This window comes from Actinia tenebrosa, unplaced genomic scaffold (assembly GCF_029948245.1).
Source record: "Actinia tenebrosa isolate PJP-AT-01 unplaced genomic scaffold, QUT_ActTen_1.0 PGA_scaffold1__47_contigs__length_23844297, whole genome shotgun sequence".
Lineage (NCBI taxonomy): Eukaryota > Metazoa > Cnidaria > Anthozoa > Actiniaria > Actiniidae > Actinia > Actinia tenebrosa.
The window spans coordinates 21,147,350-21,168,730 of NW_028292578.1; the positions used below are offsets into that span (position 1 = coordinate 21,147,350).

Sequence of the window (21,381 nt, forward strand, 5' to 3'; positions counted from 1 at the left end):
GGGCTCATTTATATTCTAAGCCATCATCTGCACGGACCCGCTGTGACTGCATCATAATTATAAGCTCTTAAGCCTGAAAGTTTTCATTCCTCTTTGAGTTCAGTCTCGTCTTAGTTTGGTCTATAATCTCGCTGTATAAGTAAAAAGCGATGGGCTGGAAGGTTTACTTGTGTGTTGGTGGCACTGTTGCCGTCCTAGCCGTGACCATTGGTCTGATCGCCTCTTCTCTGTCAAGACTTGACTCGGATGAAAGTAAGTATCTGAATCAAGGCTGAATTGTTCCATTAGATCAACTTTACACGAAAGCTTTCGATATATAGGCAGTTGCATTTACAGAGTCAGCATCCAGGGCGGGACAAAATACGATAATTTTCTGGTTTACGTATCAAAAGCATCACATTAGATGGATTTTAATATCCTTCTCAATCTTTGCACCAGCAGTATGAATATGAATAAGTTCAGTGGAATTAAGACACATTTGTTTAGGAGCTTTACGAAAGCTAGCTTTACATTATACTAAAAGACCCGTAAAAGATGTGCAGTACTGATCAGAGGTCAGCAATTGTTGTGCAAATAAGTCGACTTCCGGGGAGGGGGGGGGGGGGGGATGGAGTAGGGGTTAGAAGAGTAAGTTGAATATGGTTTAAATAATGGGAATTTCGTATAATGGTGTTCTTCAAAGTTAGTTGTTAGTAATATACGAATAACTCGCAAGCTGACTACATCAGTCCGTTTTCATTAACATGCTGTAGTTAGCATTATACGAGCATGGTGCTGTGCAATGCCTTGTGAAGTCTCGGATGTGATATTACGTGCCTTCTCTACCCCAACAAGAGCTTTGGCCTCAGCTTTAGCAATGATGACACCGTATTATATTTTTACATGCAGTTTCTGATAATGCCACCAAAATGCTAAATGTCTTTTAAAACAATTTTGTGTCGTCATTACTTCTGTACCCTATTCCTATTCCCCTTATCAAACCAAGCTGTACCTTAAGAGATCAACACTGCCCGTTGACTTCTGTTTTTTTTTTCACTGCAATCTGAAAGACAACTGATGTATTTCAAGAATAAGTCCTAAGATTTTCCAGTAAAACTCTTTTTCTTATAGGTCATTTCCTGGCATATACACGAGATACTTATTAGGTACTGTAGTATCGTGTTATGTTTTCAATTTGGTAAATCTGCCAACATAGCTATACTAGGTTTAACTGTCTATTCTGTCCTGTCAGTCAGTCGTACAGATTTTTCAGTTTTACAACTTTTTAAATAAGTATCGCTTCTCACCTGATAATATTTGTCTTTCCTAAAACCCAGAGGTATGATAATGAACCATAGAAAAGCAGCAATCACGAGGAAGAACAAGATAAGAGCTTTCACGATTCGATTTTTTGAACAAGTACTCCTTGAAAAATGGAAATGTGCCATGTCGGTACAAGATGCTAACGGTGTTTGTCTGGTATATCGAAGTTTACCATGACAGGTCACTCTACGTGTGATGTGCCAACCAGAGCTATTGGCTAATGAAACAAAAAGATCGCTTGTCTTAATGTTGGCAAATTTGAATGAGAAAAGATTCCTGGCATCAATGTTTCATGGTAAACAGTGAGTATCTGCTTCACATGAATGATATATATATTGCAGTTGTCAGTGAATTCGCAGAGTCTGGCATTCAGGGCGTGACATTCGATGGATTTTAATATCATTCTCAATCGTTCCACCAGCAGTATAAATATGAATAATTTCAGTGGGATTAAGAAGCCTTTGTTTAGGAACTTTACATTTACATTTAAGCAATAGAAAACTTTTTCCGTGTTTACATAGCCTGATAGCAACACGAGGGGAGGTTGGGAGAATTCGAGACGGTTATACAAACCCGAGACGTAGTCGAGGGTTTGCATAACTGTCGAGAATTCTCCCAACCCCCCGAGTGTTGCTATCAGGCTATGTAAACACAGAGAAAAAAGTTTTCTATTGCTTTTATAAAATAAATACTAACGGAAAACATTACCACTTGCAAGAAAATAAATCTTTATTTGAATTTGATTCTCATATCAAAATACATCACGAACTTCGATCGTTAGCCAATCAAATTTTGTGTAATAAACGACGAGGAGGCAAATGTGAAGCGAGAAAGAATCGCTAGCTATTTTAAACATTTATCATTCTAAAACTTTAAAACAAATACAAAGAAATGTCCAAAGATTGAATAGAAATCTTAATAAAATATTTCAGAATTGATTATCTTTAGGAAAGTGATCAAAAGTGGATAACAAGTGTCACTGTGAATGGAATTCTCGGTTGAAAGAAACGTGGTTTTGCTCAATTTGACAGCGAGAAAACATGGCAGCGAAGTTGATTGTTTCGTCTTGCCTCGAGAAGATATTTTGTGGAGCTGAAGAGCTATCGCTGGAAAACGTTTGAAGCTGCTGACTGTTTCCTTGAAATACTTGTATTCTTTATCGGGCGGTGCATTTAAATCATGAGAAAGCACGTCGCTGAACAACCGAAGCTGTCCTGACGGAGGACGTGTGTTGTAGCTCCTGAGGGAATTCTCTTTGCGGTGGCTTACCATAAACCACGAAACGAAACGAAACGAAACGAAACGACACAATAAAATGCGAAACGAGGATTTCGCATTTTACAGATCTGTAAAATGCGAAATCCTCGTTTCGCATTTTACAGATCTGTAAAATGCGAAACGACAGACTGTAAAATGCGAAATGTATATTCAGTTTAAAATATATAAATAGATGAAAGTGAAACTGGATATAAACTTAACGATTGTGTTACCTGAGGCTTTGCGATCCCATGTTTAACTGTCCCATGTTTTACTTTGAATGTCTGTGGGAAGAACAATGTAAACTTTCGTTTACAGTTTAACTCAGTTCAACTCGTGTTGTTGTGGCGCCATTTTGAATGCATAGGGACCCCAATCGAATCATAATATATGACACCAGAGAAAAAAATTTAGCGCCAAAGGTTTTACTTTTGAACTTATTTCAATGAGGTAAGAGAAGTATGGCGTTTAAAATTCTTTGAAGCGTTTTCCTTATGTTTTGCCTTCGAGTTATAACAGTCTGGTGCGTCTGGTGCTGAATAACAGCTGTACTAGAAAAATGTCATTAGCAAGAATATCACTTTGAGTATCAATTTTGACTTAACCACATGTTTATGTTAGTTATGCATAGTTTGTGCTGCATGCTTTTCTGAGAAAAGAAAACTAGAAATAAATTGAATCCTTTTCTCGCTTTTCTCTTTGTGGGCCTCCTTTGTGGTGTCATATATTATGATTCGATTGGGGTCCCTGTGCATTCAAAATGGAGCCACAACAACACGAGTTGAACTGAGTTAAACTGTAAACGAAGGTTTACATTGTTCTTCCCACAGACATTCAAAGTAAAACATGGGACAGTTAAACATGGGATCGCAAAGCCTCAGGTAGCACAATCGTTAAGTTTATATCCAGTTTCACTTTCATCTATTTATATATTTTAAACTGAATATACATTTCGCATTTTACAGTCTGTCGTTTCGCATTTTATAGATCTGTAAAATGCGAAATGACGGTTTCGCATTTTACAGATCTGTAAAATGCGAAATCCTCGTTTCGCATTTTATTGTGTCGTTTCGTTTCGTTTCGTTTCGTTTCGTGGTTTATGGTAAGCCCTTTGCGGTGACCAACGAGAGATTGTCATGATATTACGATCAGAAAGACCTGCATGAGACCATAGGGTTATGCCTGTGGCCCTGACACAAGTCAAAATTTGGAACTTCGTCTTCAAAATACATTTTTGGGGGCGTTTTTTTCCTCGAAAGAAACTGTAAATTTTTAATTTTTGAACTTGTACCGGGAAAACACGAAAGTTGTGACGTCACAACTGTGTTTACATACCCTCATGCAAACATGGTTATCAACCAATCACAGCGTGCGTACTATTTAATTTATTTTATAAATAAAGCTAGCTGACATCATACTAAAAGGTCCTACTTTTCCGGATGTGGCGCAGGCTATGTGCGGTATCATTCAGCATGGAATTCAATTTGTTCGGTGGAGAAAAGCTATTTTTAAATCAATTTATATGAAAGCCAATGACCTAGTTGCCCCATCTGTATACAACTTATGAACGCTATCATATTCAAAAATCTTTCTCAACAAAATAAAGAATAAAAAAAAGTAAAATTGTAAAGTTTCGTCGTGAAAATTGTCGATAACCCAGATCGCATATTTGTTGAGCCTTACGACTTTTAGAAAGAAATGTATACGTTGATTTACCTATCATATGCTTACATTTTTTGTAAAATTTCAAAATCTTCAATTGCTTACTATCAATCACGCGACTTTTTGGAGTTGACTGGGGGGCAAACAAGCGGTTGCCTGGGGGGCAACTAGCGGATGCTTAGTCAAAACATATCAAAATAAGTCCTCAAACTATTGTATTTGACTATTTTCACGACGTCAAACCAGAAAACAAGAGATCAAAACAATCACCAGGATTCTACAAGCCATCAAAAAAGAGCTATTACCGGAAGTGAGGTCTATTGATAGCAACCTATAGTTTAAAAAATTCTCTACTGCTGGACATCACCTTACAAACGCTTATAATAACCTTGTGTAGAAATAGAGTACCGAAGTGATGACGTCAAGAAATCGTTTCAGTAAAAGACATTTAGGATTTTGGTGACATTATCAGAAACTGTATGTAAGAATATTATTTTTTTGGCCGATTGTCAGTTAACTACTAACCCCATTGTCACCCTCTACCACTGTTATAAATCAAGGTTTCTCTAAAGTCAGTGTGTGCTCAAAATCAATTGTTTTGTTACCGACCTTTTGTTACCGCAACTGCATGGTATTAAACTATGTATATCTTTTGTCCTCCAGTCGGTGTTGGTTACGACGTCGTTCAGAGAGACCTCGATGAAGAAGTCAAAAAATCGGGCCTTCACAACGGACCGCCCGGTTTTAAGTTCATCAAATTCCCTAGTGTCTTCAAGAGCAAGAAGTTTGACAATGTGAAGTGTTTGAATAAAGAGGGGTTGGAAATCAACCTGAAGATAGAGTTCCAGTATCGCGCAAGGCCGAAGGATCTGCGAAAAACCATTTTGCAATTTAAAGACTTCGACAATTACGTCAAGGTTTTGGAGTAAGTACGAACAAAATCTTCAAGTTTTAGACAAGTCGAAAAGTCAGTAAACTTGAATTAAAATCTCTGTGAATAAAGTCGTCTTTAGGAACCCTACCCCCCTCGGAAAGCTTTCTCCCGCTTTCCGCTAATCCCAAGCCCAGCCAAGCAGCAATAGAGTTGTGCCACGCTGTGACTCAAAATCCCTTGAAATATGAATAACGATGAAACAGCCGCCATCTTGGTTGACATAACAAGAGGAGCTAATGAGGAATGCTTCGTTATCGTCAACCAAGATGGCGGTTACGACGTAACACTTTTCTTATCGATATCGTTGTTCTTCAGATATTTAGCTCAGTCAAGCATCTTCGATGCCTGTAGTCGATTCAACACAAGCCAATTCCAGTCTCAAAGAGCAACCTTCCAAGAGAGCATTCTGACTACAATGGCGTACCGTTTCGCTGAAGTCAGTGCAGACCTTACAGACCTGCAGGTCAGCAACATCAAACGTCCTTCCTCCTACGAGAAAGTGGTTCGCGACAAGGAAGCCGCAAAGGAGAATATCGCCATTGCTTTAAACGAGCGTCCAAGAAAACTCGTCCAAGCCAAATCACAAAAAGAAGACGCCATTAAAAACGGCCAGATTGCAGAACAAACCGCCGAGTCGAAAGCTAAGATTCTGTTGTCCAAAGCTAATGCTGAGGTTTCTAGCACCCTTGCGCGTTATGACGCGGAAGCACGCGCTTTTGCGAATCTCATGAAGAAGCAGAACTTGACTGCTGAAGGCTTGTTGTCGTATCTGTCATCAAGAGTCTTAGCAGAGAGGAACACGACTTTCAGCGTTGGATTTGATGCCCCAGCACGCACAAAATACACTCATTGATCAGAATTGAGCTAGTTTTATGGCTAGTTTCATAACTTGCTGCAAGCAAGCTACAGGAGATTTACGAAAGACTTTTTTCTTTACTGAACAGTTATAAACCGGCTGTGTATTTTCGTTATAGCTTCGCAGTCAGGAGAAATGTAATCCTAGCCAACACAACCAACATTTATTTAGATGTAATTATTTTTTCTAAGACAGTTTTGTGTTGTGCACCAAGTAAGTATAAAGTGAAATGTTACCATGGTAATGCCATCTAAACAGGCTAAGATGTCTTTATAAGAAACGTACCTTTCAGTAGCGATAATGCTACTAGCTGGTTCTTTAATACATGTCATTCATCTTGTGCACAATCTCTTTTTTTATCCTATTTAATGATATTTGATCCAGAATTTTGTATCTTGGTAACTCCATATTTAGTATAAAAAATAATAAATCAAGGCTACAACTGATGTCAAACCAATTAATAGAGAAACACAACAAACTCTACACGCACGTGATGCCTTGTCCAGGAATGGACTACTTCGACTATACCGCGGCCATCTTGGATCGCAAGACATAATGGTGCGTCCAGGGGGCAAACAAAGCTTTGTTCAGTAATGACGTCCATTGATATTAACAGTTCACCGCAAGAGAATACAGCAAAAGATTAATTAAGACGGCACATCGATCACCTTTACCCATACGAGAAAGACAAACACCTATATATTTTCCGTCATCTTTGTTTTGTTTTTGCTCCCTTTTGGCAAGATGGCCGCGGCATCGTAGACCCCAGAGGTGAGCACTACTGCTAAAGGAAGGTAGTTTTTCGGTTACCTTTGTATTGATGATGTCATGGTATCATTTCTTGATGCAAAAAGGTACACCACTTCTGTACTCATAAAGGAAGGAAGGAAAGAAAAATAAAAAAAGTTTTAGGAGATTTTGGGATCCCTGTATAATGATGTCATGATATCGAAGCGGGCCCCAGTCTCCTATCTATCGTCCAAGATGGCGGAGTCCACTTGACAAAAGACAGCCATTATCAAATAATGCAAAGAAGTGGAAGATGCATCGACAGAAGTCGTAATAAATGCTTCAAAGCGACGACCAAACACTTAAGTACTGCAAATAGATTATGTCTAGAGGGCCACCTCATCGGTAAGTTATTTTTTCTTGGATTCTAATCTCGTTTTAAACCCAAGAAGAATCAAGAGTAAGCTCAATAATTTTCAAACGTAATTTAGTGTCTCATTGGAGTTTAATTTTGCGACTTCTCTAACTCCTTTATTTAATCTTAATATATACCAATGTGTATTTATTTTCTGTAGTATTAAACATTAGACCAAAATACCCAGAACTAGAGCTAAAACGACGTATTTTGATTGAGAAACTAGATCTTAGTTTTATAGAATAATTCAGTTTGTTTGAATGATTATCTGTCAGTTTGTGAAAAGCTTTCGTTGAAAAGATTGATGCTTTTTTCTTTGCATTGAAGATTCATCCCAGGCTCAGACAGACTCCGTGGATATCGTTCCCGTTATAACGAATATCTCGGGTAATCTGTGCTTTGAAATATAACTATTTTTGTGTATACCGACTATACGTAAACTCAAGTTATATCGCACTTTATGAAGAAAAATTCACCATCCATCAACGCTTTGATTAATAATATTGGAGCTTTCGTTTTCTTTATTATTATTTTTGGCGGGTTTATTTTGATGCCTTTTATGCTTGAATCATTTTATTATGTTTTTATTTTTGCTATTAATGGCGAATAACTTTTTATCTTTTTTTATTAGTTTTGCTTTAGTTATATGCCTGTGTTGTAATTCATTCATAATGTTCTGCTGTATTTGTGTTTAGCCACAATCTGTGTACACTACACTGTTTAATCTGTCATTCAAAACAGCATGTAATCTATGTTTTTTGGTTATGACTCATGATTAATGATCAAACAATCTTTGACCATCCATTTTCAATTTGATTTATTTTTAGTAAGAATGAAAATTCAGTCAACAAACCTATGCAATTATTTCATTAATGTCTTATAGGTTATTGTTCCAGAAAGAAAAACCTAAAATAAAATAAAGACTTAAAAAAATGAATATTTTTCTATCATTCATTCTTAACTCGTAATGATTTATTTTGCTAAAAATGTAAATTCAGTCAGATTTGTCTCATGTATTTTGATTAATGCCTTACAGCTTATTGTTCCAAGAAGAAAAACCTAAAGGATTAAAATTACTTTTAATTTCCAATCCAAAAGTAAAAATATATTTACAATGCAAATCAAAAACAACAAATGTTAAAATTATAAATGCAGAAAAATTCAGGTGAAATTATATAACTTAAACTAAGTAGTTTCAGCTAAATTGTGAATAATTATAATAATCCAATCCAAAAGTAAAAATATATTTACAATGCAAGTCAAAAACAACAAATGTTAAAATTATAAATGCAGAAAAATTCAGGTGAAATTATATAACTTAAACTAAGTAGTTTCAGCTAAATTGTGAATAATTATAATAAGTTACCACTCTTTTCATTGCTGAGCACTGATCAAGACAAGAGTCTTGACAGGGAAATTGGGCAATACACTTGGACCTTCATTCAAATAAATTGGTCAGTCTCTGATTGGTGGCAGTGTATTGCTTTATTCCCCTGTCGCTGTTGTCTTGATCAGCATGTAGCAATGAAAAGAGTGGTAAGATCCTTGTAGTATTTTGTCTTTTTGTGCTAATAATCTTTGGATGTAAAAGAAGGTAAACAAGACCAAAAAATATGATATTGAATATGTAGAATAACAGTGTACTGAAAATTAATTTTTGCACTAAATTTGAATAAGTTAAGATAAAAGATCCCAGCATTTTGAATGAGAAATTAAATTCTTAATACTCTATTTTCAAGGCTTTATTCCCAAAATTAAAATTTATAGCCTTTGCAAAAGCTTTTCAATTTTCTTTTTCTTTTTAAAAACCATGTTTTACATTTAATAATTTTAGAATTCTTGTGAAGAATTTTTTATCCTTGAATCAAACAGATTAGGATTAGTACAATGAAACAGAAAAGTTTGAATAAAAAATAGAAAATCATTGAATTTGCTTTTCCTTTTTAAAGTATTCTTTGTTTAAAAGATTGATGGTTGACGATTGTTAATAAGTAGCTAGTACCTATATATAGTTAAAATGGTTTGAAAAGCAGCTGTTGTAGCCCAGTAAAATAATACATACATGTATCATTTATATTGTTTAAGACAACTCAGCTGGAATTTGACAAGTCATTTTTCATCTGTTCTTGACCAAGTCTTGCTAAAATAAATAGTGAAAATTTTTAAACTTTTACTTTCCAAAAAGTGAAGCTATAGTTCTTATTTTAAGTAGAACAGACTATTCTGCTCCAAAGAAATATTTATGCTCAAAAAATTAAACTTGAAGTAAAACAGTAATACAATGTAATCTACTAAGCATGAAATATCTTAAATAGTAAACACAGTAAGAGCCAAATGATGTTTCAATGTGTTTAATATCTTATATGTCAAAAAGAAAAATAATTTCAGACATTTAACAATTTCTTTAACAGTTTTTAAAGGTTAAATTTTTAAAAATGTACTTTTTTTTAATATAAAATACTTGACAAATGAATTACTAAAAATAATTTACCAGTCGTAATAGTGCTTCTCCTGTTTTGTTGCTGTTGTTGTAAAGAGCCATTAATGCTTGCTAATGTATTTGAATGCCCTAATGCAGTGTTTATTATCTATGTATAATTGTGATTCAAGAGTTTATTATTTTGTGTGTGTACATTATCTTGTGGGCAGGGGGAAGGAGGGGGTGGGTCAGGATATAATTTTAAAATGTCCATAACTTCCCTGACTCTTCACAGATTATTAACCCTCCCTGTACCCATGTATGCCAGTCTCATAATGCCAATACAGTATTTCCAAGTAAACCTCTTTGACATTAGCATGCACACCCAACATGTTTCATATCTCTTTCATACTTGTTTCACTCCATTAATAAAAGAAAAACATTCCCTACCAAATTATTACCTGTTTTTTAATCTCCTTATGGTTTCAGGCCTCATGATACCATGTATGGAGGTCGAGATGGGCCACACCCAATGTCACCGTATAAACATCCACGGCGCTTGAGTGAAGGGGATGTAAGAACGCAGTCAGGGGGATTTAAAAACTTCTCACCTGGCTTTCATATGCCAAGCTTTAGATGCCAGGTATTAAACTCTTTGTATTGGCATCTTGTTCCTTTCAAGATCACATTTGCAGCCATTCTGCAGGCATCTATTATCTGTATTTTGCTATTGGTGGGTTTCCTGTGTCTATACTAATTTGGTGGACTGGTACTCTCCCTCTAATGGCATGTTCCATACTGAATGATTGACACCTGCAGAGCAGGGTACTGCAATGCAAAGATGACATATATTTCATTGAGCAGGAAGGTTACGGTCAAAACAACACAATGCTACCTTCGTAGGTTCCATTAATGGTCTCATTATTTGAATATTGAAATTTATTCTTTCCGAGAATACGAAGATTCGGCATTTAAAATAATAAGAGATTCAAAACTCAAATTCTGGTTGGATTATGGTGATCCTTATGTTGAATAATCCGATTAGAATTGGAGGTTTGATTTGGTCATTATTTCAAATCCTGAGTCTTCATATTTTTGGAATGAAGAACTATAAATTTCAATATTTGAATTACAAAATCATCAGTGGAGCCTGGGGGGGTAAACTAAAGCCATTTTGACTGTAAGATCAAAACTAATCAAGACCATTATTCAAATACTGGTTTTCCTAATGCACCACATATACTGTTGTTGTAAAATACCTGCCATTTGTTTATAGTTTTTTTGTTGTTGTTTGTTTTGTATTTACAGGAATTTGGTCTGGGTAACTACAATGATTTCAGCTCTGTCAGTGATGACAGTCTGATGCAGGACAAGTATGTAATGCTACAAAACTACTTTTGGTCGATACTATTAGCCATTTCAAGGTTCATTTGGCATTGCAGTGCAATGTGGGGCTGTTTTATGGGACATATTACCAAGACAGCATCTATTTCATCCAATAAAACTGCCCTAAAATGCACTGCAATTCCAGCTCCATCTAGTTTTTTTCTCAACCTTTGTCAGGCTTGATTAATAATTTGATAATAATCCCATTCCATCTCATCCCATACCACCCATTCTATCCTATTCTATCCCATCTCATATCCCATCCCTTTTCAACCCATCCTATCCTTTTTCTATTTGATCCCATCTCGTCTAATTTCATATGGCAACTCATCCTTTCTTATTTTATCTCATTTTGTTCCATCCAATATATTTTTGTGCATTTCTATCCATTGTTGTTCTACACTTTCCCATCTATCCTTCCATCCAACCATCCAGTTAGTAATCTTTCGGCAATCCATCCTTCTTGTATACCTATCAATCAAGGCATTGACATACACTTAAGTCGTGTGAATTCTTGATTTTATTTTCCAGGGATAAAGAGAAAACAGCAAGCCTCAAAAGGAAAGAATCTGACAAGGCTGCTGGTGCAGAGAAGAAAAAACGACGTCTTTTTGAAGATGGGCCCAGCACAACCCAACCAGACCAAAACTCTTCTCCAAAACCACAACTAAAGCCATCACCTCAGCTTTCACCGGCAACAACAACATCACCATCATCACAAGAATTATCAACATCATCATCGCAAGAATTATCGAAATCATCTGAAACAAAACCTCCTATACCCAAACTGCCTGAGCCATCAGGGAATCAAGAACAGGGAGGAAATGACAGAAAACCATCCTTAGATACAAAGGTATAATACAAGAGTAGTAATACTTATAGCTTTCTCATAATGTTACAGTGAAAAGAAATACACAGGTGGTGTAGAGGTGAGAAGCACCCACCTCTCATCAATGTGACCTGGGTCCGAGTCACGCTGAGCTCGGTGTTGTATGTGAGTAGAGTTGCTCGTTGGTTCTCTCCTGTGCTTCAAGGGATTTTTCTCTGGGTTCTCCGGGTTTATCTCCCTCCACAAAAATCAACTTCTAAATTCCAATTGGATCATGGAAATGTTCTTGATGTGAATAAGAAGCAGAAACACAAGTCATTCTAGCAATTCTTGGATCTTGGAACGACATCTCCTAATGCTTTTCAATATTAACTATTGCTTATTGCCTTTGGAGATTACAACATTGATTGATATAGGTGTATAATAAAGTGTATTTAATGCTGGATGTCATACTTAGTAGCTTCACATTGTATCCTCAGTGATGTTTGAACGCCGTTTCTTTTTTAGGAGTCTACAACTGCCCCAGTAGTTGAGGAAATTTCTCCAGTAAAACCAGGTAAAATGTTGAATCAGATTACTTGAATCAGAACCACAGGTTAGCCCAAAAGGTGTAGACACTGAAGTATGATTATTTTTCTAATACAGAAAAGCAAGGTCCAACATGCTCTGAAGAGGAAAGCGGTAACAAAGAGAACAAATCAATCAGCAGTTTAACAAAAGAAGATCTGATACAAAGTATGGAGAAGTTGGACAGAGATATCACCCAAACAGACTTGCAGATAGCTAATCTGAAGAAGAAAAAGGTTTGTAAAGCATCCCCAGCTTTGGCAACCAATGCAAGTAGCATTTGTTATCTTTCTCCTTTGATTCTAGGGTTTTTCTCTGGATTCTCTAGTGTTCCTTCCTCCACAAAACCTAATGTTAAATTCTAATTTGATTTGTGAGTTAGCTTTACTCATGGTGCATGATGCATGGTATGTTTTATAACTACTCTCAAGACATATGGATTTTCTCTTTCTTCAGAAAAGGACTGACTTCTAAATGCATTATGGAATCCATTTGAAAATTTCACTTGTTCCTTTCACAGTAAGCTGCGCCATCTTGAAAGTTAGCCAAGTCTTTGAATCGAAGCGAGATGAACGGTGAGCTTGCAAAGATAGAGACATGTGAATAACTGTCCAAGGTGCTAAAAAAGGTCTCTATCATTGCAAGCTCACTGTTCATCTTGCTTCGATTCAAAGGCGCAACTATCTTTCAAGGTGGTGCAGGAAACTACAAAAGGGATCATTAGTTACACTTATAATAATTGTCCTAATATTATTGTATTCTCAACTCTCCAGCAACAGTTAGAAGAAGAAGCAGCAAAAGCCTTAGTTGAACCTCCCAAAGCACCATCACCTCCTCCAGAACTCAAAGTTAAAAGTTTAGTTCAAACGATTTATGAGGAGAACAGAGTAAGTACAACACCTCCTGCCCAACAGACTTGATACTCAACTGACTGACATAATCGTTATCGTACAAGTTATTATTTTCCTTATTTTTGTTTCAGAAAAAGGCTCAGATGGCTCATGCTCAACTTGCTAAACTAGGTTTTCCACTACCAGATGGAAAGGTATGTTGTTATGGATGACCCTTTCTTAGTAGCCAGTGAATATATAATCCAAATTTTTATTTCAATGAAGGAGCAGAGTAGTGTTATTCGTATGATTTACTGTACTGACTTACGACACATACATGGCATGTCATGTTGCAACATTGAAATTTCTTCCTAAATTGTCTTCCATTAAATTAGCAAACCACAATGCATAATTGTGACTATCCTGTAATATAACTTAGCTACCAGTACAGTGCAGCTATGAATTTGCAATTTCCTACTCACATGAAAACTGCTCTAAGCTCCAAAATAACAGTAGAATTACTTATGGTGTTGTATTTTCAATCTCACTTTCCCTGCATTACCCTCAACATACTGTACATTGACCGTATTCTCATTTATCTTTCTTACAGCCCCTCTACAATCAGCCATCAGATCTTCCTATTTACCATGAAAACTTAAGGAGGTCAGTATATATTAGTTTCTTGGTTATCAAATTACACATCTGACATTGAGACAAATAGAGGAAGATCACTTGGCAAGAGTGGCATAACAGTAGTGCACTATCTTCAAGAGAATTTTAAGGGAAGCGTGGGTAGCATTGTTGCTAATGTGCAACCTCTCACCACTGCGAGCCAGGTTCGAGTCCTGCCGGCCTTGTTGTTGTATGCGACTGGAGGGTTTTTCTTCCAGTTTTTCCTCCCTCCACAAAAATCAACTTCTAAATTCTAATTCGATCTATCAGTTGCCTTATCAATTGGGTTAGCAAAACCTGTTAGGCATTAACCCGTCCACCCAGGAGTGGTAAACACATGTGATTTTAGATTTAAAATGCTTTGAAATCTCTTGATTTACATATGTAAATATAATAATTTATATATTTATTCTATTTGTCCTCTACAAACAGTTATGATACTTTCTATAATTTATTTCTTTTGAATGAAGGGCTCCGTTTGTCAAAGCAAAACTTGTGAAGTATTTTCAACTTCGAAGACAAGCAAAGGAGATTAAAGTGAGTTTTAGTTTTGATATGCTGTGCAATACATGCTATGAGATTCCAAATCACATCCCATGGAATGTACAGTAATAAAAAGCACTGGCTTCAAAAATATCTGCAGTATTTTCTATTCAGAGGTTGTAGTGGGTAGTACAGAGAAAAGAATAGGATAGGAAAAAAAGAATGAAAGGGAAGGGAAGGGAAGACATGGAGAAGGGAATTAAATCCTCTCCCATCCTCTCCTTTCCCATCCTCTCCTCTCCCATCCTCTCCTCTCCCATCCTCTCACTCCCATTCTCTCCTCTCACATCCTCCTCTCCCATCCTCTCCTTTCCCATCCTCTCCTCTCCCATCCTCTCCTCTCCCATCCTCTCCTCTCCCATCCTCTCCTCTCCCATCCTCTCCTCTCCCATCCTCTCCTCTCCCATCCTCTCCTCTCCCATCCTCTCACTCCCATTCTCTCCTCTCCCATCCTCTCCTCTCCTTTCCTCTCACTTCCATCCTCTCTTGCCACTGTCTTTCCTCTTTCACATTCCCAGTTCTCCACATGCATCACCTCACCACAGGTCTCCCATAATATTTACACTCCTGTGAAGGATGCTTAATGAAAATAAATGTTCAATCATCAGAATCGTCAATTATGTAAAAAGTATAAAACATTAAAGAGAGTATGGGTCAAGAAAATGGAGAGACTGGAGAACAATCCAAAGAGAAGGTAAAGTTTACATGATGCCTCTATGTCCTTACCTTTTGAATGAGTTGGGAATCACTTTTCTGATTTTCATTGAATCTTTTCTTATTTACAGAGCCAAAGAAGCAAAAGTAAGAGATTTCTATGAGAAAATTTTCCCAGAAATAAAAAAGCAAAGAGAACAAGCAGAAAGATTCTCAAGGTACTGATAGGAATGAGGAAGAAAGCAGGAGCAAACATCACATAGAGCAATAAAAAAAACTCCCAGAACACAACACACCATACCACATTGCTGCATGTCGCACCACATCACATTGCAGCATGCCACACCACACCACACTACACCACCACACCCCACACCAACATACCACAGTAGTATAGGGGATGGGGGTTCCAGCGCAACGACCACCGGAGGATTACCCGTCTAAAGTACCCCCCTCGATTCGTACCGCGATTACCCGCATCCCGTGTTTATGTAAAATATGTTAGTCTATATATGGAGTGCGAAGATTGTAAGAGAACTTTTAAGAAAGAAGTGGACTTGAAGAAGCATTTGAAGATGAAGACGAAATGTATGAGCAGCTATGATTGTGGATGTGGTAAGAAGTTTGAGACTAAGGTTAAATTGTTTTGGCATTGTCAGGATTGTGAGTATGACTACGACGATCTGAAAAGGGTCTGGAATTAGGTATAAGATATTTCCTATTATATAGATGGAATCCCAAAGCAATTTCGAAACGGTGTCAATACCCAGTAACGGTGAGATTGACGTTAGACAGTTTTGGCGTCAGTCAGAAAGGAAGGTTAAAAGGACTCTCCGAAAAGGTATAGAAGAATTAGGAGCCCTGAAAGCGAGTATAATGGTAGAAGTAAGTTTATCAAAAGATGAGGTAACGACGACAGCAATGCTGCGATCAAAGTCACTGGTGATATTAGAGTCCACGAATCTGGATAGGTCACTCAGCGAAGCCTTAGAAGCAATAATGGAGTCGCTGTCTAACTACACGAAAGAGGGATCAGGTTGGACAGTGGAGGAGGTAGAAGGTATGGAGGTTAGCATGGCAAGGTACGTGCCAATACGAGGAGGAAGTTACGTGCCCCTACCAACGTGGGTAGAAAGGAAGAAAGCCATAGTCAACGTAAAAAATGATGACAACAGATGCTTTATGTGGGCAATACGATCCGCACTGTATCCAGTAGATAAGGATCCGTGTAGACCAAGTAAGTACCCAACAGACGATTTGGAGTGGGACGGTGTGGAGTTCCCAATGCAGCTGATAGACATACCGATATTTGAGCAGGAAAATGACCTAGCCATTAACGTTTACGGAGTCAGAGACCAAACGATAGTGCCACTAGTGTTGTCAAAGAGTAAAAGAGAACGAATACATCTCTTCTACCACGGCGGGCATTATTCGTGGGTCAAACATGTTAGCAGACTATTTTACAGACACACCAAACACAAAGGCAAGAAATACTTCTGCGATTGCTGCTTATTATCCTTTACCAGCGTTAAAGCTCTAAAGGATCACGACGAAATATGTCGCGGAGTCGAAGAAGTGGCGCAACGGATCCAGATGCCCACAGATAAGAACCTAGCGTACTCAGACCATCAAAAGCAGATGCAGGTGCCTTACGTGATATATGCAGACTTTGAAGCGTTGATAACTAAGGAAGAGCAGAAAAGTGGTGCCACGAATAAGGTGGGATTACATGAGATTTGCTCCTTTGGTTACATAGTAGTCAGATCAGACGGTAAGGCTAACCCCCCTGTAATTTACCGAGGCAAGAACGCAGCTAATAAGTTCCTAGAAGCATTGCGAGAAGAGGAGGGGGAGATAAGAGAACAATTAAGACGTCCAAAGAAGATGGAATTTACCAAAGAGAACCAGGAGGCTTTTACCAAGGCAAAGAAATGCCACATTTGCCAACATACGCTTCTTCAGTTTGGAAGACGGGCCAAGAAAGCGTGGGACGAAGATGGAAAGTATCTAGGAGAAGCTCATTTCAAATGCGGGAAGTATGCTAAGAAGGGTGAGAAGCCGGGAAAGCCCTCCACGCATTGCATTCACTGCCACAAAGCATTTGTTGAGGATTTCTATGTGGATAAGGTTAGAGATCACTGCCACATCACGGGTAAATACAGAGGAGCGGCTCATTGGAAATGCAACATAAACTTCAAAGTAGACCCAGAAATGGAAATACCCGTATTCTTTCACAACCTCCGCGGGTACGACTCCCATTTGCTACTACAAGGAACAGACGGCTCCGACGTCAAATGCATACCCAACAACAAAGAGCGCTACATGTCCGTAACTGTGGGTAAGCTAAAGTTCTTAGATTCGCAGCAGTTTATGGCGGACTCCTTAGCAAACTTGGTTAAATACAACACGGAGTTCCCCATTTCCAGTCAATACGGCGCGGAAAGGAAAGGAGTCTACCCATACGAATACATGGACTCCTGGGAGCGATTCGAAGAACCCCTACCACCCAAAGAGAGATTCTACAGCACCCTAAACGAGTCCGGTATAAAGGACGAGGAGTACCAGCATGCGTTAGATGTGTGGGAAAAGTACTCCTGTGAGAATATGGGAGAATACCACGACATCTACCTACGTTCAGACGTAGTGCTGCTCGCAGATGTTTTCCAAAGCTTTCGAAAGATGGCAATGGAATACTACGGGTTGGATCCAGCGAACTTCTACACGGCTCCTGGGCTTAGTTGGAGTGCGCTGCTAAAGAAGACAAACGCGCAACTGGATCTCCTAACGGAATACGACATGTACCGCTTTATGGAAGACGGTATCCGCGGCGGTGTTTGCGGACCCAGCAGACGATACGCAAAAGCGAACAATCCCACGGTGGAGTACGACCCGGAGAAGCCAACCACATACATCTTCTACTTAGACGCAAACAACCTCTACGGTTGGGCAATGTCGCAGTACTTACCTGTACGCGACTTCGAATGGGACAACATAAAGCCCATAGAGTTTTACCTAAACGTAGGTAAAGAAGACGACAAAGGTTACGTGCTGGAGGTTGATTTGGAATACCCAGAGCATCTGCACGACGCACACGATGAGTTCCCCTTAGCACCAGAAGCGATAGAGATACCATTTAAGCAGCTAAGTCCGCTGCAGAGGGAAATGTGTCCTGGCTACAAACCCTACAGGAAGCTAACGATGAACCTGATGGACAAGCGAAAGTACGTGGTGCATTACCGCAACCTGCAGCTCTATGTGCGCCACGGCTTACGCGTGAAGAAGATCCATCGCGTTTTGAAGTTCACGCAGGAACCCTGGATGCGCCCCTACATTGACTTTAACACGCAAAAGCGTACCGCAGCGAAAAATGACTTCGAGAAAAACCTCTTCAAACTGATGAACAACAGCGTGTTCGGAAAGACAATGGAGAACATCCGCAAGCGCGTAAGCATAAAGATAGCCAGCACCAGAGAGGAAGCAGAAGCATACGTGTCACAGCCTGGATTCGTTAGATACGTAGAAATGTTAAACTTCTACGTGATTCACATGAAGAAAGCGAATTTATTCCTGAATAAACCCGTATACACGGGGTTTACAGTGTTAGACCTATCAAAGCTGCTCATGTATGAGTTTTACTACGACAAGCTAAAACCGAAATACGGTGATAAGTGCCGCCTCTTATACACCGACACCGATTCCTTGATACTAGAGGTGCAGACGGAAGACATTTACGAAGACTGTGTTCCCGACATCGATGAATACGACACCAGCGATTACCCACGCGACCACTTCCTTTACTCCCCTAAAAACAAGAAAGTAATCGGGAAAATGAAGGACGAGATGAAAGGAAAACCCATCGTGGAATACGTGGGCCTGAAACCCAAGATGTACAGCGTGCTAAAGCTGGACGGTGTAGAAAAGAAAGCTAAAGGCGTAAAAAAGTACGTGGTTAAGAAGGACATAACCCACGATTCCTACTTAAAGGTCCTGCGTATGCGTAAGGAACAGCGACATAAAATGAACAGCCTGCGCAGCTACGGACATCAAATACACAACGTTACACAGGAGAAGGTGTCACTGTCTGCATTTGACGGTAAGAGGTGGATGTGTGATGATGGTATCCATACGATAGCATTCGGACATCACACGATAAGCAGTTCTTCTTTGACGAACCCACGCGTGGAACCATCATGAAGATAATACAAGATGGGCTGACCCTTCTTAGCTATCGCACTTCGGATCTGGTAAGTTTCCAAAGACCAATTGGGATCCGTAGCTCTTTTGGATCCTCCTTCTAGTTCACCCGGCTCATAGAGATATCGAACCGTGACATTACCTAATCTCTTTTCCTGGGGGAAGACCGCCCTCGAACTTCTGACGAAGGACTTGTGTTCCACGTGTTTCTTTTTTATGACATCCTTGGGTTTCATTCCCGTAGCCCTGGCCGCCTCGTTGTTCAAAGCCGCGACGACCTGGGGGAGCCTCTGAGTCCATTCCCTGTTGCGTTTGGAGGGATCTTCCAGCTCTTTCCAATACTGGTATCCAAAGAGACGCTCGGCCAGGGTCTTATTGAATCTTTCGACAATGCTTTGACCCCTGTGGTACTCTGCTTCGGCTCTCCTAATCTTAGTGTCGTGGTCTTTCAGGGTCTTAGTAACCACGCCCATGAACTCCGTCCCCGCATCCACTTGCAGCAGCTTAGGCCATTTCAAGACGCGCTTATAAATCCTACCTAGGGCTTCTGCGACTTCCCCAGAATCCTTGCTGGTTATGGGTTCAGCGTCTTTGTATCTGCTTGCGATATCGACTACGGTCAAAGCGTACCTATAGGTCTTTTTTCTCACCTTATCGTGCGGTAAGAAAAGCAAATCCGCCTGATGAACTTCATTAGGGGTATTTACGGTAAAGCTGGGCCTGGGAATGTACTTCGGCACGGGAAGATAAACCTGCCAGATGGTTTGTTTTTTCAACCAGTTCTTAGCCGTTTCATCTGATACCCTGGCCGCGATCGCGAGTTTCTTGATAGCTGACGCTCCTTTCCAATAACCTTCGGGCCCATAGTAAATCCTTTTGAGTTTGTCCTCTACGCGGCCCATTATATGAATTCCAGGACGAGATTGATCTTACGTCCGTTAAAATCCACCGTCTTTCCGTCCACTTTGATGGTGATGTTTATGCTTTCTACCAAATTAGACAAGTCATAGCTTAAAGAAATGGGAGTGTATTCTTCTGAGTCAAATGGATTACCTTTGGGTAGAAACTTGGACATAAGAGAAGACTTTTCTCCATTGTCGTAACTATGGACTAAATCGCAATAGACTTCGTAAGAGGATGCGACTTTCCATTTTACGTCATATGTACTGCCGCTATTTATCGTGGTACTAGTAAGGCCCAGGAGTTCTACCAATGAACTGTCCTTTAGATTGGCACTCCCACTATTTTTCTTGAATTTCATTTCATGGGGTAATCCTGTGGTAAGAGTATATCCATGCTTTGCTAGCTCCTTAGCCAGTGTTATAGGGGTGTAATGGGAATCTGGTATTTTTGGTTTGGTGCCGGAAGTTCCGATGACAAAGCCATTAATTAAATTATACCAAGAATTGTACAAAGAGCAACTAACCAACCGAACCTTACAGGCTTTGATGGGGGGATTCAGATAAGTGGTAAAGTTATTCTTGTCGCTTTCCAAAAAGACGATCATATATTACAGGGGACAAGTCCCCTTCTAGTGATCTGAGCGCAGCTCAGAGCAGATACGCCAAGGCCACGCCTCCCGCCAGCCCTGCGACTCCTACAAAGACCAACTCATTGTCTTTTTGTTTCTTAGAAGGCTGATAGTAATTCTTAAACTGAGGCTTTCTTAACCCCGTTAATGCCGCGGGGTGTGCTTGCGCATAAAGTTTGAAGGCGTAGTCTGTGTTTTCGAAGTTCTTATCCGCCTGCATTTTGTCTTGGTAGTTCTTGTCCAACCAATCCCTGTAAGCTTGTCTTTTTTCATTCCAAGCTGCCACGTCCCGCTGATATTTCTCCAGCGCTAAATCGTGCCTTTTCCTCTCAGCGGCTAATTCTCCGCTTTTGTCGCCTCTAACTAATCTATCCAAATATTGACCACCATAATTAGCTCCAGTGAATGCTAAGGCTGCAATAACTCCACCTGCGACCACGCTAGCCATTATATATTACGCCGTAGGTAGGTACTTTTCCTTCCGTAGGTAATCCTTTAGCATGATAGCCCCGCCAACGGCAGCGGTCATCTTAGCAAAATTAGCGAAGCTCTTGCTTGGGTCTTCAGTAAAGTCTTCTTTGAGCACTTTCTTACCTACCCA

The 21,381-nt window shown here is 39.3% G+C and overlaps 2 protein-coding genes and 1 long non-coding RNA gene across 6 annotated transcripts in view; 2 read left to right on the forward strand and 1 right to left on the reverse strand.

Moving 5' to 3' along the window:
* The first annotated feature begins 20 nt into the window (after positions 1-20).
* LOC116288826 (uncharacterized) lies at positions 21-6,457 on the forward strand. The gene is made up of 3 exons (XM_031695671.2): positions 21-252; positions 4,885-5,146; positions 5,471-6,457. Exons 1-3 carry the CDS (start codon positions 150-152, stop codon positions 6,006-6,008), a joined length of 903 nt encoding a protein of 300 aa, XP_031551531.2. The 5' UTR covers positions 21-149; the 3' UTR covers positions 6,009-6,457.
* Positions 991-2,936, reverse strand: LOC148910081 (uncharacterized). Its single transcript, XR_016120123.1, has 3 exons — positions 2,793-2,936; positions 1,287-1,519; positions 991-1,042 (listed from the first exon to the last, which is right to left on the reverse strand). It is a non-coding gene; the product is annotated as an uncharacterized LOC148910081 (long non-coding RNA).
* Positions 6,458-7,000: 543 nt separating the features above from the next.
* LOC116288775 (uncharacterized) overlaps positions 7,001-21,381 on the forward strand; it is a 40,214-nt gene continuing 25,833 nt past the window's right edge. For 3 of the 4 annotated variants that reach the window (XM_031695603.2, XM_089032980.1, XM_089032979.1), the window contains exons 1-13: positions 7,001-7,145; positions 7,483-7,542; positions 10,064-10,217; positions 10,883-10,947; positions 11,492-11,813; positions 12,297-12,345; positions 12,435-12,592; positions 13,130-13,243; positions 13,339-13,401; positions 13,797-13,849; positions 14,329-14,395; positions 15,010-15,095; positions 15,187-15,273. In XM_031695603.2, coding sequence (XP_031551463.2) covers positions 7,123-7,145; positions 7,483-7,542; positions 10,064-10,217; positions 10,883-10,947; positions 11,492-11,813; positions 12,297-12,345; positions 12,435-12,592; positions 13,130-13,243; positions 13,339-13,401; positions 13,797-13,849; positions 14,329-14,395; positions 15,010-15,095; positions 15,187-15,273 — 1,301 coding nt within the window. In that variant the 5' untranslated portion in view covers positions 7,001-7,122. The remainder of the gene's footprint in view (positions 7,146-7,482; positions 7,543-10,063; positions 10,218-10,882; positions 10,948-11,491; positions 11,814-12,296; positions 12,346-12,434; positions 12,593-13,129; positions 13,244-13,338; positions 13,402-13,796; positions 13,850-14,328; positions 14,396-15,009; positions 15,096-15,186; positions 15,274-21,381) is intronic. The other variant, XM_089032981.1, reaches the window with a different exon arrangement.

Bases quoted from the DNA above. Each gene is read 5' to 3' on its own strand.
- LOC116288826 (XM_031695671.2), top strand. From the start codon at position 150: ATGGGCTGGAAGGTTTACTTGTGTGTTGGTGGCACTGTTGCCGTCCTA. The intron at 253-4,884 runs GTAAGTATCTGA...TTTGTCCTCCAG, and splicing joins AAGACTTGACTCGGATGAAA to TCGGTGTTGGTTACGACGTC. The intron at 5,147-5,470 runs GTAAGTACGAAC...GTTGTTCTTCAG, and splicing joins AATTACGTCAAGGTTTTGGA to ATATTTAGCTCAGTCAAGCA.